At 36.7% G+C, this 19611-nt stretch overlaps 1 protein-coding gene and 1 pseudogene across 1 annotated transcript; one reads left to right on the forward strand and one right to left on the reverse strand.

The window, feature by feature from the left end:
• Positions 1–9487: 9487 nt before the first annotated feature.
• LOC100720963 (small ribosomal subunit protein eS12-like) lies at positions 9488–9852 on the reverse strand (annotated as a pseudogene).
• An 805-nt stretch (positions 9853–10657) lies between these two features.
• On the forward strand, positions 10658–19248 carry Luzp4 (leucine zipper protein 4). The gene is given in 6 exon segments (XM_023564143.2): positions 10658–10772; positions 14311–14424; positions 15881–16047; positions 18748–19022; positions 19024–19142; positions 19145–19248. Coding segments are annotated over 6 exon segments (894 nt in total).
• The last annotated feature ends 363 nt before the right edge of the window (positions 19249–19611 follow it).

A 19611-nucleotide genomic window follows, 5' to 3' on the forward strand; every position in this document is an offset into this window, starting at 1 on the left:
CAGGCTAGGCTCAAACTCCTGGAGTTATGAAAGTGTGTCTCGGGGCTGGGGATTTAGCTCAGCGGCATAAGCACCTGCCTTGCAAGCAGGCAGTGGTGAGTTCGATCCCGGGTACGGATAAAAAAGAAAAGACAAAAAAAAAAAAAAAAAAAAAGAATGTGTGTCTCAGCTTGACTGGAGGGGGTAGAGTAGAAAGGGGAGGGGCTACTGAGTGAGTTTGTCCTCCCGCCTAATTATCCAGGTTCTGATTGGAGATGTTCTGAGTGATGTAATGCTAAAATTCACAGCTTGTTTGACACCTGGCAACAGTGAGGGAGATGCTGATTGGCTGCTCAGACTCTTGCGTCAGTAGGAAGCGCTTTATTAGAGGAGCCGTTTCTTGGGCGCTGCCATACAGTCCTCCTCAGGAGACTGGTGAAGCCTGAAGTTTCCTTGGAAAGGGATGGCCGACTTTCAGAACAAGGGGATTCTATCCTTTCTACATATGTCTCTAGGTATGTAGAACCCAGATTCCCACCTCCATTCCTAGTCAGGGCTCAGGATATTGCCGCGTGGGATGGGCTGGAAGTGGCAACTTTATGCTCCTTCTTCTATAATCGGAAGCTAACAAAACTGGTGTGGGGAGTAGTAGTTGCTGTAAGGGGGTCTTGGGGTAGATATATAGGTAGGTTTTTCATTATGTTTTTATTTCCTGAGGAACGACGCCTAGCAGCCTGACCTTAAGGCCTACAGAGCCACACACGCTCTTCACAGTGCAAGTTTGCTGAGGGGAGAGTACAGAAAAGACAGAGAAGGGGCACCTGGGCTGTTGGTTTACTCTCATACGTGTTTTGGTGCTGGAAATTGAACGCAGGGCTGTTGAATCTTGGGTCAACTTGCTCCTCTGTTTGGTGCCCTCTCCCTTCTTACCTCCATCCCTACCACCACGTAAGTAAAGATGGAAGCCCTGAAAAATGAAATTTGTTACCAAGGCCCCTAGCGCTCCCCTCTCCACAGCACTCACACTATTCTCAATAAAAAAAACAGGTTTTATTTGGACCACGTTTTCCGCTTGGCTGTCATCTGCTTTAAAAAACAAGATGGGATGTGAAGGTAGACGTCAAAATGGGGGATGAGGAAAGACAAACGGTAGGCTGACTTTTTAAACTGAAGAGGCACTGTGGGGCAGGGAAGCCATTAAAGGTAGAAACCCCAAAACGAAGAAGAGACTGAGACTGAAAGATGTTGGGTGGAGGCAAGACTGGGCTATAAGGAGAATTTGTTTAAAACAATCAAAGAAAGAAACTCAAGCAAGAACGTAGAAATGAACCAAGGCCCCTTTTAAAAAAAGAGGGGAGGAGTAGAGCTGTGGTAGCATCCTGGAAAAGGACAGGGAATGACAAGGGTGGAGTTTAGAAACGAGAGATGCCAATCAGAGCCAAGCAGTGAGGGTTAAATGTATACAAGGAAGGAGCAGAGTTTTAATTTTAATTTTAATTGGTGCTGGGTAATTTCGGTAAAGTTCAGTTTATCTTGTTATTCTTTTGTTGTTCATCCTTTGTTGTCATATGTAAGAAATCAAATAGTTTTACCCCATATTTTCTTCTAAGTTTTCTAGTTTTACATCTATCATTTCCATCTTTGATACATTTTGAGTTAATTATATGGTGTGAAATAGGTTCTAACTTCTTTTCCTTCCTTCCTTCCTTCCTCCCTCCATTCCTTACTTCCTTTCTTCTCTCTCTCTTTTGAGACAGGGTCTTGCTTTATAGTTCAGGCTGATCTGAACTCACTATGTGGTGCAGGCTGATCGCAAACTCACAGCAAACCTCCTGCCTCAGCCTCCCGAGTACTAGGATTACAAGCGTGTGCCAACACACTCAGTGGAATTGCTTTCTTAATTTCATTTTTGGAAAATTCATTCTTAGTACAGGTTAAGTTTGCCTCATTTGAAGTGCTTGGAATCAAGAGTGTTTAAAATTTTGGAGTTTTGGGATTTGGGAATATTTTTATAGATTTTACCATTTTAAAATTCCTTAATGCTCTGAAATCTGAAACTAAAGTCTTCAAAAAGTTTCAGCACTTTTCAGATTTAAGTTTGGGGATATTAATCTGTATATAGAACTCGAATACTAGAATTTGTTTTGCTGTCTAGATGTTGTCCTGCCACTTTCTGAAATTTATGTTTGCCCTCCCTCCCTCCCTTCTCTCTCTCTCTCTCTCTCTCTCTCTCTCTCTCTCTCTCTCTCTCTTTCTTTCTTTCTCTTCCCCCAATCTGTATACATAACTGTTTCTACATACACAGTAATGATATCTGAGAATAGATATATTTCTTTTTTCCAATCTAGTTTACTTGCTTTTTATTCTGGAATAATTGTTCTGGATAGGTAGAATTTCTTGGGTTGGTGTTATGGTTTAAATTTAAAATGCCCTCCTCCAAAGTCTCATGTACTTAAAAATAGGGCTTTTGGAAAGTGGTTGGGTCTTGTACGCACTAGGCTCATCAATGGATTACTTTATTGTGTTCATAGCTGCTCATGCTGTTAAGAGGCGGGGCCTAGTTGGAAGAATGGATTGCTGGGAGGGAGATCTGAAATGGTTTACTGTTGTCTCCAGTTTCTCTCTGTCTCTTTTTCCAGCAACTGTCATTCACCATGTACTTGTGCCATGCCTTTTCTGCCTTAGAGCCAGCCAATTATGGACTGAATTCTTTGAAACCATGAGTCAAAATGAGCAATTCCTCCTTTAAACTATTGGTGTCAGGTATTTTGACTTAAGGACTGAAAGTGACTAACATAGCTGGGAATGTAGCTTAATGGTAGAGTGCTTACTAGTACACACCAGAGCTCTGTGCTCTAACCCCCAGCACTGAAAAAGAATTATCAGTATAATGCTAATTAGAAGTGAGAATAGACATTCTTGAGTTATTTCTGATTTTAGCTGAGAAAGTTTTCAGTTTTCAGCCATTAATTATCATTATATGTGTGGGGTTTCACAAATGCCTGTATGAGGCTGATGAAGTTAACTCCCTCCCTCACTTCTGAGAGGGACTCACCATGAATAGTACCTAAGCCTTTTATTTATTTACTTACTTATTGCCTTTAAGGTGTTCCTAGCAATTCATTTCATGATTGGTATCAATAGGCTTTCCTAATACATAGTCCTTGTGGATTCCATAATGGTGGGTGGCTCCCAGGCCTAATACAATCATGAGTTCTGAAATATTTGTGACAATAAAATGACTTTTAAAAATACTATTTGTAGGGTTGGAGGTGGGGCGTGGTTGCCTAGTATTCATGAGGCCCTGGGTTCTACTGCCAGAACCACATAAAAATGAAAACAATTTGGTAATTGCTTGGAGGTAGGATAAGGTGAGGCACTGTTTCAAAGTATAAAAAATTTAAATTTGGATGTGGTGACACATGCTTGTAGTCTGAGCACTGAGGAGGCTGAGGCAGGAAGATTGCCATGGGTCTGAGGTCAGCCTGGAATAAATAGTGAATTTAAGGCCAACCTGAACTACACAGTGAAAGCCTGTGGCAAAAAACAAGCAAGCAAACAAAAAATATTTACAGAAGCTAAAATTTTTGGTAATGGGAATAATTAAGATTTTAATGAAACATTTTAAAAAATCAAATGGGAACACGACAGCTTTTTGGTTGATTTTACAAACATAATTTTATTGGCCTAGAAATTAAAACAAGACAAAGTAAATTAGGGCTGTGCAAGTGTAGGACTTGATCCTTTCATAAATTTTGACATTTGGTTCATCAGTGGTTATTTTTGCATTAATTTGTATTTTTGAAAATTTTGTATTAAATATTATTTGTATTAAAATTTTGTATTAAATATTATTTTAGCTTAAACTTTCCTACATTTTATGCTCTTTAGGCCATGCCAGCTTCTGCTCCATTCCTGGGATCTAGAAAGCAGATAAACCCAGGACTAGAGGGAATTTATAGTGCTGAGATAAAACTTCACAGTTTTCCTACTTGTTATTGTGTTGATGTTAACAATTAGTGCTTTAGCAGCTGCTAGTAAAAGAAGAAAAATAATGTAATCTGAAAACAGTTTTATGCCCAAACAGTTTTATGTTACAATTCAGAGATAATAGGGGCTGTGGTCACAGAATGGCTTGGTTAAAAAAAAAATGTAATACTTGCTGTATCTCATAGGACCTATGGCTCCTCATCTGAGTACATAGTATTTATCTTGTAGACTTGTTGAGAATTTAATGAGATAATACAAACATTGTGTACAACATATGGTTCCTGATATGTTGAGAAAGCAGAGTAAATGTTTATTATAGGTGTCCCAGAAAGTCTACCTAAAGCCTCACTTTTGGATACCTAAAATTTTAGTGTGCCTGGCTCGTCAACCGCCCTTCTCAGAATTTGTTTATTGGACTTTAAGTATGTAGTAGGTTTGATGAATATTTTAAAAATCCAGGACAAATACGAGGTTTAGACAACTGATAATGTAGAATGCGTTCTGCTAGATGTTTTCTCCTAGATGTTTTCTTTTAGATGTCTGGAAGACTGAGGCAGTGATTGTTTGGTATAACATGGACAATAGCAGATTTAAGGAATTTAGGAAATTTCAATAGGTGATTACAACTAGGTTACTGAAGAGTCTGATTTGGGAAAGACTGGCTTGAATTATATTATATTATTATTATACTATATCATATTTCCTTAAGGCTAACGAAAGGTGCTGAATCAAATAGGTTAGTTGAAGACTGAATATGAGAATAAAATCTGGTACTATAGAGTTGTAAAAAAATGTTGAGAGATCTTATTTCAGCTTTTTAAATACTGTCTCTTCATAACCTATTGATACCATCTTAGATGAGAGTCTGAGAAAAGGGCAAACTTTTACTAGTTCCAGGCCCTTCCAATTTGAACGCAAGAAAAATACATCATAATGAGCAAATGCATATTAATTTTTACTATTTAATGAATTACTTTTGTGATAAATTTCTTCTTGTTTTCAAAGTGAAAATACTAGTTTTCAACAATTTATATCTTTGACTTTGGATAACTAAAATAAGCGTTAGAAAAAGTTTGTTATTGAATGAAAGGATATTGCTTCACTTCTAATAAGTACTGAAATAGGACTGTACAAATCTATTTTTCTTCTTGTGCTTTGCAAACATACCCAAAAGATATTATAGTTCTTGTATAAAGAAATACAAGAAAAAATAAAACAAGATTGGAATGGTCAATAGCAAGAACTTAATAGGAACTGTGCTTCTCTAGTCACCATTTCCTTTGTCTATGGTACTAGGAATTGAACCCAGGGCCTTTGCATAGAGCTACATCTCAGTGTCCCCTCTCCCAGGCTGAGTTCAAGCTTGTGACTATCCTGCCTCAACCTCCCAGAGTGTACCAGCTCTATTCATTAATTCTGTCTAAAAAAAAAACTAAGGAAAAGTACTATGGTTAGAAAGAAAGGAACTCTTTACTTCTGTGTGTTAGATCCTAAACCCACAAATATCCACAGAGTATTCACTCAGTATTAGAAATGGTACACTAAAATAAACAATAAACTTTTCTCAAATACCTAATAAACTAGTTGAAGAGACCACTAAACAAGTAATGTACAATTCACAGTATTTTAAGGGTTCTGAAAATTTATGTAGTCAGTGCGATGTTTAGGAGCCTCACACTTCTTTCCTTTTTTCATTTTTAAAAAAAAATCTTACAGATCTGGGGAGCAGACCCTGGCCCTCATGTTTGTACAAACACTGTACCTCTGAGATGCACCATTGTCATTTATAGTTTTTGAGGTTTCTACTGTCTTAAATATTTTCAAAATGGTGAAGTAGTATATATAAAAATTGTGTTTTAAATGCTTATAAATATAAAATAATACTTTGAACTCATTATAAAGTATAGCAATGCTTTTCACACGCAAGGTAATTACATAATTTATATAAAATTTAAGCTGGGCATTGTATTCTTTCGTGGTTTCACAGCTTTATAGCTTTAACTAAAATAAATTTTCTTTCAAATGTGGACTTCTATTGGGCATGTTGATGTATGCCTGTAATCCCAGCACTCGGGAGGCTGAGGCAGGAGCATCTGGTGAGTTCGAGGCCATCATGGGCTACATAGTGAGTTCAAAGCCATCCTCAACTATATAGTTAGACTGTGTCTCAGAAAACCAAAAAAGTGGACTTCCTTTATAAAAGTAGCAAATGTAATGCAAAAATTATTAGGTAACAAAGAATGTTGCATTCCTTTCAAATAGCTGTACAAGAAGCATATAAATTCTATATTATTTGAAAGCCTTGGCTAATGTCTCGATAGCCTGTTATACCTAGCATATGAACAAGCGCGCATAATTCTTTCAAAATATGTTTGTTATTTGGTAGATTGACACGAGTCTGTATTAGAAATCATATGGGATTTTCTCTCACGACTGTCACTAACCTTCATTACTGTGCCTTAACTGCTATCCCAGTCTGTATGTTGAGATGCTGAAAGGCAGGACTTTTCATTATTTGTATTACTTTTGTCTAAACCCATAACTCCTCAGCACTGATCTTCCATTCTAAACAAAATAATCCTTACCATGAACATATTATATTAATTCCAAATCTTTTCTTGAGTTCTTTCTCTTTCCTGGAATGCCCAGACCTCTCCTCTCATTCAAATTCTATACATCTCACCCTCCTCTACCACCAGGATTTGCAGCTGTTCCAGGATACAGTAGTCTGTCTTTTCTTTGAAGTCCTGAAACACTCATTTTCTGTGTCATTCACTTGGTACTGAATCATAGGCAGGCAATTCACAACTGGTAAATGTGTTTTTATGTTTCAGTACTTCATTTGTATGAAAGCAGTTGGATTTCTAAAGAATTCTCTCCACAGAAATAATATTATAAAGGATGAATAGGTTTCTAGGGCAATGTACAAGTCTATTTGACACATATAATAGCAAATGTATAATGCTAATATTCAGGTCACATTGATCATTTACATTAATACTTTATGCAATGATGTATTTCAGGATCAAATAATTCTACGAAGGCATTTCCCACTGACACAATTCTAAGAACACCTCCCTCTGTTTATCTTCTTTCTCAATTTTGTGTCATTTCCTTGCTGACTGACCTGGGGCAAGAGCATCTTTGGTAACTGGTGGCTCAGCAAGAATGCTGTGAACTGTAAAGGAAGAATTTACTGCTTTTAAGTGTGTGGTATGAGATGGGTTCATGAACAATAATATAGGAATCCAAGCAGCCAAATTGATAAATTTGGAATTTAATTAACTGAGCTCAGGACGACTCGTATACCGACACCCCCCCCCCTGCCCGCCCCGTTTCAGAGTCCAAACAAGTGGCACAGAACTGGAAAGTTACAGAGTTTTAAAAAGAGATAATCACAAAAAATATCCTGTTGGAAACAATTTAGCTAGAATCTTGCGTTAATTTTTGGTTGACACCTGTGTCCTGCTTCTTTTGTTGAGCACGTTAATTTTTCTCCTGTGTGTACAGCTCTTTCTGCTTTTCTCATGAGACTTACACTCTGAGTAATTTTCCATTTTCCTGGTCAAATACAGGGCACTAGTTAAATGCAGGGCTCAAGACAGCATCAGTTGTGCCAAGCTACAACATGATGGAAGAGGGAAGCTACCATCCCTGTTCCCCTTATGTCTGAGATGCAAAGGACAAGACAGCTTTTACTTTTCCCCTGATACCACCGTGGTGTAAACTTTATCTCTTTAATCTAAGATTGCTACCATCCATCTGCTTCACCCCCAAATTAGTAGTTTCTGTTTCCATAGTGTCATTCTATTCTATAATCTGCCAGTCACAAATTGACAGTTCCCTAAAGCATCCTTTTCATAATTTCACTTTTGTAAGCTTTGAAGGGTCTCTATTGCCCACAGCAGTTGTCTGGAGTACAAGCTGAGCAACAAAATTACTTGGAGGATTTTTTAAAAATACAGATACTTCAGTCCCACTCTAGTCTGACTGAGTGATTATCTTGGACAAAGGTCCTGTGTTTCAAAGAATTCTCCCAAGTGATTCTGATACACATCCAGGTAGAGAACCACAGACTTCTAGCAGCATAAAAAATTAATGATGGTAAAACAACAAAGTATGAACTTGTCCCCCGAGATCTTTAGGTCAAAGATTTGACCTCAGTCACAACATCAGAGGGGAATGTTATAACCTAAGGCCCCCTAACTATCGCGATCGCACCGTAAGGTCTGTTCTGTATAAGCCCACCTGCTGCTTCCCCTCCCCTTCTCCCTTCAAATCTAACTAGGTTAAGTTTTAACTTCCTAAAGGCCATAAAACAAAGGCCTGAGGTAATAGCTCCTGACACCCCAGGTCTTCCCTACCTGGTAGCCCGTCACAAATTGTGTTAGTTGCATTAGATTGTATTAGATTGTACATTCTTCACAAAAATAGCTTCGTTTGTATCATAGCAATACCTGTAACTTGGCCTTACTGTAAATGTGTGTTTTCCTTTCCCTCTGGGCAAAGGATTGATATGTTAATCAATGCTCTCCTCTGTAAAGAATTGTAAAATCTTACCTAATTGATATGTTAACCATTGTTGCCCTCTACAAATAACAATTGTGTTGCTAAAGTAAGGTAACTAAGGTTGTTAATTGCTGTTAGACTTCTCTATTCTTCACTAAGAAAAACAAGATTTCTTCTTATCTAAACTTGCTAGTATGCAGGGAGACTTGCAATTGCCGTTTCTGCTTTGTAGTGTGTCACACGCCCATCCCCCTCCTTACATTGTGTGACCAGCAGCTGATTGTGGATTTACATGATAAAAAGTCAGGGCTGGAGGTTTAGCTCAGCGGCATGTGTGCCTGACTTGCAAGCAGGCAGTCCTGAGTTCGATCCAAAAAAAAAGATAAAGTCCTGACTTTAAGCTGTGAGGTGCACAGTCTCCAAATTGGCTCCCGGAGACTCGTCACCAGGCCTGGATTTTACCTAATAAAGCCTTTGCTTCCCCCCCCCCCAAAAATCATACTCTGACTTCCAAAGCCCCCAGTGTTTAAGAGATTTATGTTCATATCTAGTTCTGCCACTAGGTAACCATAGCTGAAACACTTCCCTCACATTTAGTCTCATTTTTCCATCTGTAAAATGAAAGATTGACTTTTTACTACAAAATATTTCCATTCCAAAATCAGGGTGATTCTTGGTCTCTTTCTACCTGTATATTTTTGTTAAATATATATATATATATTTGAGACAGGGTTTCACTATGCAGTTTAGGCTGGCCTGGAGCTCACTGTATAACCTGAGTTGGGTTTGAACTTGCAATGATCCTTCTGCCTCAGCCTGCCAAGTGCTGGGATTACAGGTGTGAGCCACCATGCCCAGCTTGTTAATGCTATGTTTTAATCTTATTTTAAGAAAGCTAATTTAGGAGACAGTTTAAATGAAACAAATATATTGATGAATATTTTTGAATGTAAATTATATCCATGATATCCTATGTTTCTTTTTTAAGTGAGCCAAATTTTTTATTTGTTCATTTCCTCCATTTGAAGTACTGTTCCACGACATCTTTGGTCCAAGATTCTTTGCCATAGTCCTTAATCACTACACAATTGCAAGCAACCTTTACACAATTTTCCTTCTCAGTCAGTTTTACAGAGGCCTATGAATTTCCCTAATTTCTTGTTGTCATCAACTTTAATTAGGTTGATTTGGTGTTAAGTACAAAAGGTTTCCAGTACCTTCACATATATATGGCTCATCACAGTTGGATGCAAACTCACAAAAGTGGGTTTAGTGCTTGCCTAAAACTTTGGCAACTTCACGTATTCCATGTGTTAGATCCTCATGAATGAGAGCGATCTTCACCATCTCTCGTAAAGCAGTACTGCAGTCCATTGTCTCCTCCCACAATGGTTAGAATGAAATTCGAATCTTGAACACATGCAAGCTTCTGCCTCCACATGACTAGGTGGCAGCAGGGAAAACTTTTTCTTTCAAATAGAATTTCATTTTCCTGTGTTAGAGCCTATCAGGACAAATGATTGTTTCCTATTATGTGGCTCATTTTTCTGCTCTCTGCTCTCTTTATCTTCTGTTGCACAAGTAACCTCTTTGAAGTGAAATTAAATTGTGAGATAAATATAACAAAAATGGAAAACGTATCATACCAAAGATTGGTATAAAGAATTTTGCATAGCAGTTGTGAATGTGGTCGTTAGAAACTAAGCCCATGTTATAGGATGTTGATACTTAAAAGAGAAGCCAGTACTATCACTTATAAATTAGGTGAAAGCAGTGACCATTGTGAAGAAAACCTAAATTTCTACACTGTGGGGTTAGCCATAGGTTAAGGCTAACTGAGAAAACAATGTACTGTCAACTCAGATTCCTTTTAATGTATGTTTACATAGCTACTAGAGTCTATTTCTGCCTTTTTATTAACAGATCAATTTTCTAGTCAAAATATCTTGATTCTGTTGGCCAGGTAGCAGATAATGAAGAGCATAAGTGGTTGCTGAATGTAAACTGCAATCTCTTCAAAGCCTACTGGGGAAAGATTCTACCAGATATTTCTATAAAAAGCCCATCCCGCATGAAATCTATAACCCTTCGCTTTCTGAAATATTACTGCTATTTGCTACTCTTCCTTTGATATCTATTCATTCACAGCTGTAGAGTCATATATTGTTTGGATTAGGACATGTTGATGGAAAAATGCTTCCATACAGTGATACATTCAGAAGAGAATTCCAAAAATCCTATGGGATTAATGTGGCGTTGCCAGAATGACACTAAAAATGTTTACAGTATTATATGTAAGCTAAAAATAAACTGAGAATGATTTGATTGTAGCCCATTTTATATGTTTTATTCCTAAATTGAAAAGGACAATGTGAGTTTCAGGGTGGTCTGATTGAAATTTCTTATTACTTAAATCCCTTTAGGCAAATGATGCTAATGGCAGGATATAAAACCATGTTATAGCTTTCCTATGTAGGACTGGATGGTTCAAAGAAGCCCGACAATAGTTTTATACTGAATCTTAGGCTAAAGAAATCTAGGGGACAGGGCAAAGTGACTGCCTTTGTACTGGATTAGAGGTTGGTGATATACTACTTAAATGCTACTCCTTTCTTAGTACCTCAAAACTTGGCATTATGCAGTTAACTTCAAATAGAATTGAAAGGAAAAGGAATACCAAACTCAGTGAATGGCCACTGTCTTGGGAACTACTGTCTTAATTCTTGGGATAATTCTTCTTGTGAAGGAGAAGTAGAATGGCAAGAATCTTGAATTTAGGCCAAGTGTGGTGGTGCACTCTTGTAATTTTAGTACTCAAGAAGCTGAGGCAGGAGAATTGCTGTGAATTTGAGGCCATCTTGGGCTACAATTAAGTTCAAGGCCAGTCTGAACTGCAGAGTGAAACACTGTCTCAGAAAGACAAAAAAATCATGAGCTTAGAATTTGTCTCAACTTGTTAATGTATTAATTTTTTGACCTCAAGTGTCATATAACCTTCATGAGTTTGTTTCCATCTTCATAATCCGAGGATAATCTCTGTGGCCCTTTAAGTATGGGGCACATCTTAGCCAACTGTCCCTCAGATCCAAAGTGCACAATAAATGCTGTGTAAGGATAAGAAACTACTCAAAGAGGAAAAGTAAATGGAATAGGGCAAAGGAGGAAAAAAGGAAATGGAAAAAGACATAAATTAGGGTATATATATATATGTAAGATGGCTAAGATGACTGTACTACTCATTCTATTAGTTCTTGGAAAAGAACAGTTAATACTCTTATGATTAGATCAGTTTTACATGTCTATATTTGGTAATTAAGCAACTTTTTTGAAGGTAATTATGTGTACTATTACAACCTTTGTCAAATTCCTATCATCTTGTTTTGAAAACCTATACTTTTGTGGTTTTGCAATTTGTTGTTGTTCGTTTGACTGTTTTGCTTTTCCTTTTTCTTTTTTGTCTTTTTTTTCTCTTAAATAAATTTTAAAAAGGATGTGGCACAGAACTTGGTATATAATAGACTCTCAGTGAATGTTTTTTTGCTTTTATTATTTATTATACCATATGTTGAGTGTCTGATACATGTCAGGGCAAATTGCCCAGACTGAGCTCTAACTCATGGTCTTCCTGCCTCAGCCCCTGAGTATTTGGGATTACATGTGTGTACCACCATACCCAGCTACATAAATGTTTTTCAATTATAGTTTTAGGTCTATATGATCCCCAAGAAATTTACTATTTTATTTAATTTCCTATATAAGATTAAGACAAAACTAGGCACTAGAATTATCTTTGATGACTCTGAGGAGTGGAAGAATTAAGAGTCACTGCAAATTCTAAATGACTGATATAAGACAGGCTGGTCCCCACTGGCCATGATGTTGCATGGCTGTAATTTCTACATTTGAGAGACTGAAGCAGTAGCATTGCCCCAAGTTAAAGGCCAGCCTGTGCTGCACTGCAAGATCCTGTTTCAAAAACGAAAAACAAACAAACAAAAGGACCAAAAAAAAAAAGTGAACTTGCTATTCACTTCCTCTTCTCTGAAGGTCTTCAGTCCTATTTAGGGTGTCAACATCTTTGGGTCCCTGTAAGCTGGGTAATGATAATAGGGAGATAGATTTTAAAATATTCTTGTCGTATCCTATAAAATATTCCTTTTTGCATGCCCTTATACTGCAATAGAAAAAAAATAGGGATCTAGAGATACACTTTAGTGGTAGAGCACATGTCTAGCCATGTCTAGCACCCTGGGTTTGATACCCCATACAAAAAGAAAAACAAAAAATCCCTGTAGAGTTTTTGTTGTTGTTTGCAGTGCTAGGAGTGGAAGTCTGGCCTTTTAGATGTTAAGAAGTGCTCTACCACTGAGCTACATCCCCAGTCTATTTTATTATTCTTAAAATTTTGAGACACTAATTTGTCCAGGTGTTGCTTAAACTTGTAATCTTCCTGCCTCTGCTGCCCTCAATGCTGGGATTACAGGTGTGCACGGCTACACTCAGAAAAAAAGACATTTTAGAGCAGATTATCTCTCTCCCAGCACTTGGGAGGCTGAGGCAGGAGGATTGTTGTGAACTCAAGACCAGTCCAGGCTACAAAGTGGGCTGAAGGCCAGCCTGAACTGCATAGTGAGACCTTTTCTCAAAAAGATAAAAGAAAAATAAAGACAGGCTGAGGATTTAACTTAGTGGTTCAAGCACTTGCTTGGTAAGTGCAAGGTTGCAAGTTCAAATCCCTGTATCCCAGCAAGAAAAGATTTAAAAAATTGGGGTTGGGGGATTATTTTGGTTCATGGTTTCAGATGTTTTAGTTCGTGGTTGCCAAGCCCTATTGTTTTTAGGCCTGTGGCAAGTCATGAATATTGTGGTAGAAGAGTGTGGTGGGATAAAGCTGATCTCATAGCAGCCAGGAGAGAGAAAAAGAACAAAGGACTAGAGAGATGTAGTCACCACTAGCCTGCCTCTGGTACCCTACTTCCTCTAACTGGGCTCTACCTCCTAGGAACTCACTCAGCTATGAATTCATCAAGTTCATTGATAGGACTGGTACCCTCATGATCTAATCACTTATGTATACCCCACCTTTGAACATTACTGCATTGTGGGTCAAGACTTCTATGTGTTTGAAATTGAAATAACATGTAGTAATGGTGGCACATGCTTGCAACCCCAGCACTCTGGGAGGCTAAGGCAAAAGGACCACAAATTTGAGCCCAGCCTGAGCTATGTAGCAAGACGGTCTTAAAAATAAATCAAAAAGAAGACTGGGGATGTAGCTCAGTGTGAAGATCCTGATCTGGATTGCTGGAGACGGCGGGAGGCAGGGGGAATGGGGAGCAAGGAAAGAAAGAAAGAAAAAAAGGAAAGAAAAAGCATTTAGTAAAATCATCAAAATAAATGAATTATTATGATTTTGTGGTTTTTCTAAGGGGATATTGCTTTTATTTTTTGGTAGATAAGGTTACCATAAAACTGTTTCAAGGAATTTTCCTTGCTGCTTGAGGAAAATAATCTAAAAACTTCTGTGTTATTTGATATCTGTTGTGGTTTTCCAAATCCATTATTACTATAGTATTACCATTTTTTTCAGGGCTACGAATTCTTTGAAATGTTCTTAAACATGATAACATAAAATGTTTATCAAAGCAGTTATTTGTCTTGTCTCATTTTCTTCACTTTTTTATATTTTTGTTTGTTTGTTTGTTTGTTTTTTGGTCTTTTTCGTTTTTATCAGTACCAGGTATCGAACTCACGACTGCCTGCTTGCAAGGCAGGCGCTTATGCCGCTGAGCTAAATCCCCCAGCCCTACTTTTTTATATTTTTGAATACAGATGACATTATAATCCTTAAAAACATAGGAGATTGCTGCACTGAAGAAGAAATTGACAAGACTGAGGATGATATAAAAGAACAATTGGATGTTCATGAGCATCACTGGCAGAAAGGTAAAGTACACTAAAATCCTACAATTATCTGTTAAACAACAAAGGTAACAAAATCAAAAACTTGCAGTGTTGTTCTAAAGTTGCATCATATTACTTGTTTTATTTTTCCTGGACATTGACTCATAAAGGATTGGTAAAAATTTATAACAAAAAATATTGAACTTATATGAGTAGTTTCCCTAAGGGAGGGCAGGATAAAAAATACTCTTATAGATTAAGAAATGTCACTACCCGACTGGTTAGTCAAATTCCAGCATTAGAAGGTAAAATGGGAGGGTTAAGAACATGGTCTATAATTTGGGAACCATGATATCCACACTTTGTAACAGGAATGTTGTTGGAAAAAGAGAATAGGATAACATTTGAAAAATGTCCTCTGGCCAGATATGGTGGCTCATGCCTTGTAATTCTAGTACTCAGGAAGTTGAGATAAGAGGATCATGAGTTCGAGGACAGCTTGGACTATATAGCAAGTCCACGGTCAGATTGGATTACATACAAAGACCCTGTCTCAAGCAAAACAAAACAAAACAAAACTCTGTAGCCCTAAACACCTTGGTCAGTACAGTGAACATATTTTAATATAAATGTAGCACAGATTGCCATAGTAGAAGTTGTTTCTAAAACTTTATACCCAAAACAAACATAATTGGAACAAATATCCATATGACTAATGCAAAGCTGACAATTTTCTGCCATCTTTCCTTTTTCTATTGGAGTATTTGTTCAATTAATTTAGGATAACATGCTCAAACTTTGGTGACGTATGAAGTCAAATTTGAGGTATTATATATGAGTTTTCTAAAAAAATTTATCCTATGGTTTAATTTGCTTATTACATAAAAGCAAAATACTCGACACCCAAAGTTAAAGGAGGAAAGGTTTATTTTGGCTCACAGTTTGTAGAGGTTTCAGTCCATAGGTTGCTGGCCCTACAACAAGTGGCTCAAGACAGAGGGGGATAGCAAAGGACAAATAGTCCGTGATAGGGCGGGCAGGAAGCAGTGACCCTGCCTTGTTTTGCCTTCTTTCTGTTGCTTTGTATTCTGTCCAGTCTACAAACCTATTGATTGATGCCACCCATGCACAGGGGTAAATCCATTCAAACATACCCAGAACTATGTTAATTAATCAGTGGACTAATCCAGATATCACACACCCTTAAATGATACTCACACACCTTCAATCCAGTCACCTATGTAAAGCTTCACCTATGAGCGCATGAGGCTTTGGGGCAACATCTAAATACAAGCTATAACATCCTATTAAGGTAATTAAATAGAAAGAGTATAGCAAATACTGTTGTAGAATTCAGTGAGAGTACCAGGTATCAGATTAACTATCAAGATGTCTTGCAAAGAGTGTATAGCTTTACAAATTAACTCTTAGACAGTATTTTGGAAAGACATGTTGAATTTACTGATTGAACATACAAAAAAATCATTATTTTTCAAAGAACAAGCAAAAGACATTGAAGAAAGAAATGATAAAAATCCACATCAAGAAAATTCTGCATGCAAATCTGGACAAAGCCCAAATGATGATAAAAATCCACATCAAGAAAATTCTGCATGCAAATCTGGACAAAGCCCTTTAAAAAATGAGCAACCTTTAGGAAAGCAGGTAAATAAATACTAATAGTTAACTGATACAGAATGTCCCAAATTTAATATATATATATATATATATATATTTCTTAATACTAAGAATTATTTTCAGGCTAGGTATATAAGTCAGTGACATAAGCATCTGACCGGCAAGCACAAAGTGCTGAGTTCAAAACCAAGTACCAAAAAAAAAAAAAAAGAATTATTTTAAGCAGGGGGTAGTTGTGCATGTGAGAGGCTGAAAGAGGATGATCTTCACTAGTTCAACCTGGGTATATAGTGAGTTCTGGGCCAGTCTGAATTATGTAGCAAGACTCTATCTCAAAGAATACAAAAAAGAATTATTTTTAATTATTTTAATTGCAGAGATTTTCCCATGTGCCTTGAACATAATTTAAATTCAATATTTGTTAGTTAAATTTTTGCCCCTCTGTTTTAATAAACATGAATTTTTGTTGTTTTCAATCTTCACTATCAAGTTTGAATTTATAAATTGCTAAAATAGATAATTGGTTATTGTCATTTATTGCATATAATCTTTTGAATTTTTGTACCCATACAGTCTTTAATTTTTTTATAGTATAAAAATAGTTTTAATAGCTTTGTATATCAATTGTAAAAAAACAGAAGCCAGGTGAAGTGGATTATGAAATAGACTCTTAAATCAACAGGAGGGATGTAGTGTAGTACAATTCATCACCTCTGGTCACTGGACAAAAAGGTGTTAATGTTTCAGCTTGGCATAGAAATGGATTCTTCTGATGTTATATGATCATAATTTAAGAAAACGATGACTGTGGAAGCTTAAACCATTTTTGTCAAATGATATAAATGTAATTTATCCATTGATTTATTTTAGAAAGGGATATGTTGCATTTTCAAGTATTTGAATAATTAATTTAAGTTGACTAAATAAATACTAATTCTGTGACTACTCTATGCAGACATTATAGTATCAGAACAGCTGGCTTCAAATATTATACATGGAGGTGAAATGGAAAGAGAAGAAAGATGCAGTCAGGCAATAAATGTTCTAATAGGGTTAATGTTTTACATTGCAAGGATAAAGTAATTCATTCTGATTAAGAAGACTTATGAAAGTTTTATGAAAGAGATGTCATTTGATTCAGGCCTTATGGGATGAGGGTTTTTTAAAAAATAAAGTTTGCAAAGAACACAAATTTCCTTTTTCTGAAGTCCAAAATGCATAAACAGAATAATATAAAACAATATTTTCAAATTGAAAGCATCTTTATATCATTCATACTTTTGAAACTTAAGACTGTAAGTATAGCAGGATGCACCAGACAAATACAGTAAAGAAAATTTAAGCATAGCTCTCTTACCAATAAATTGAATAGTCAGTTTTCAACGATGCTTTGCAATTCTAATAAGCTGATTTTGGACTTTGCAAGATTTAATCGTCATATCTGTAGGACACAATTGTATTTAGTCGATAATTCTTTTTCATAGGTTTTCTGCTTTACCTATACGGAAAGAAAACTGATATACATTTTGTTTTTTAAAAGTAGGAAATCTGTAGCACTCAACTTGATGAATATATTTCTTTTCGGGGAGGGGTACTGAGGATTGAACCTAGGGTTTTGCACATGCATACTCAGCCCTCAGCCCTAAGAAGATTTTTATGTAAGTATTTATGAAAAGTCTATAATCTTCTCTGGAAAGGGAAGTAGGTTTCAGTTCCATCTTTCTTGATGGCCCACTGTGCTCCCAATACTAGTGGCTGGCAAAGAAGAGGTACCTGCACATTCCACCCAGCCTACTTATTTAGGTTTGTCAGAGAAATGCTGAAGAGTGTCTGTGGATTTGTTCTTTAGCCAAGCAACTAATTTTTTCTTGTTTTATTAAGGTTTTCTGTGCGTAGTGTTCTTTGTGCTTTTGATTTCTCTACTACTGGTAGTTGCTTTCAGTTTCTGGCAAACAAGAAAGTGCTATACTATAAAGTTATAATCCCAAATCTAGGGTACATTTTGTTTTTCAGGAAACATAACTCATATAAACCTGATTCCTCAGCTTCAGTCCACCTGACCTTATTTAAACTTTTACGTACCATCATAGAGGTCTGTCAAGTTTTCATTATTTATATTTGACTGATTCGCTCTACAGTTCTCTTTCTATAAAAATGGAAAGATAGAAAGGCTGACTTGTTACCTGGTCAAGTTATTGGAACAATATTATGACAACCTTTTGCTTCCTTTATAAATTTCTTTCTCCTCACTTTTTTTTCCTCTTTAGAATTACTTATTTACATTGAAGAGCTGGTTTTTAAAATGGTCATCAGACAGGCAAAGAGTAACTGGTATGGTTTTGGATTTTCCTTTAATCTCAAGGACTTGTAGTATATTATTAAATATTTTGCCTTTCCTCACTAAAGTCACACAATTTGTTCCTTTAGTATAAGATATATATCTAGAAAATGTTAGGTAGAATTGATTTTTGGATATATTCATATTCTTAAAGTTACTAATATTCCATGTGTTTATTAAAGATTTATATGCATACTATTCTTTGTGCCAGTGATATGAATCATCAGCATTCTTCTACAAGTTAATTTTGAGAATTGGTATATAAGGGAACCGTGAAACTCTAGAAGAAACTGTTGCCCATAGAAATGGTCTTTAAAAGTGTCACTATAAATTAATCAAATCATAGGGTATATATTTCATATGTTTTGTATAATTGTGGTACTTTGCAGGAGAAATACAGCAACAGTTATAAGGCCCAATCTGAGAGAAATCAAGTCCAACTGGAGGAGAAAGAACACCAGTTGGAAGAAAATCAAGACAACTTAGAGAGATCTCATGTCCAACTCAAGAAAATTCATGGTCAATCAGACAGATCTCATGGCAACACAAAAAGATCTCATGGTCTCTCAGAGCAATCTCATGACCACTCAAAGAGATCTCATGGCTGCTCAGAGAGAGCTCATGGCCACTCAGAGAGATCTCGTGGCCACTCAGAGAGATCTCGTGGCCGCTCAGAGAGATCTCGTAGCCGCTCAGAGAGATCTTGTGGCCGCTCAGAGAGATTTCATGGCCACTCACAGAGATATCATCGTTATAAAGGGAGATATGGTCACTCAGAGAGATATGGTCAATCTGGGAGATTTTATGACCAATCAGAGAGATATGGAAGATACTCTTCAGGAGGAAGATTCAAAACATCATTTGAAACTGACTTTAAATCTGACAGGTAAAAATACAATGAATACATACTCATTATTACAATGTATTGAGTAACATGGAAATGTAAAGGCATGCTTTAAATTTCTATAGTTTAATGGCTAGATATCTATCTGGTGCAACTGACATGTACTGTGACACAAGTGTTAAGAGAGAAGAGGTAATATGTACATGCTTATCATTGTTCTTTCTTGTTCATGTCTTCTAGCTGTCATCCTGTTTCCCGTGGTGTCCCATTATTTTATCTAAACAGAGTCCCATGTACTTGTTAGCTGTCCCTGTTCAGGCTCCAGTTATCAGGTCCTGACCTATATCCCTGGTCTCCCAAACAAGTGTATGACGAAAGTTTAAATAAAATGAGACAAATCATATGATTT

Source organism: Cavia porcellus, unplaced genomic scaffold (genome assembly GCF_034190915.1).
Source record: "Cavia porcellus strain 051 isolate PalLab524CR breed Dunkin Hartley unplaced genomic scaffold, mCavPor4.1 scaffold_3, whole genome shotgun sequence".
Classification (NCBI taxonomy): Eukaryota; Metazoa; Chordata; class Mammalia; order Rodentia; family Caviidae; genus Cavia; species Cavia porcellus.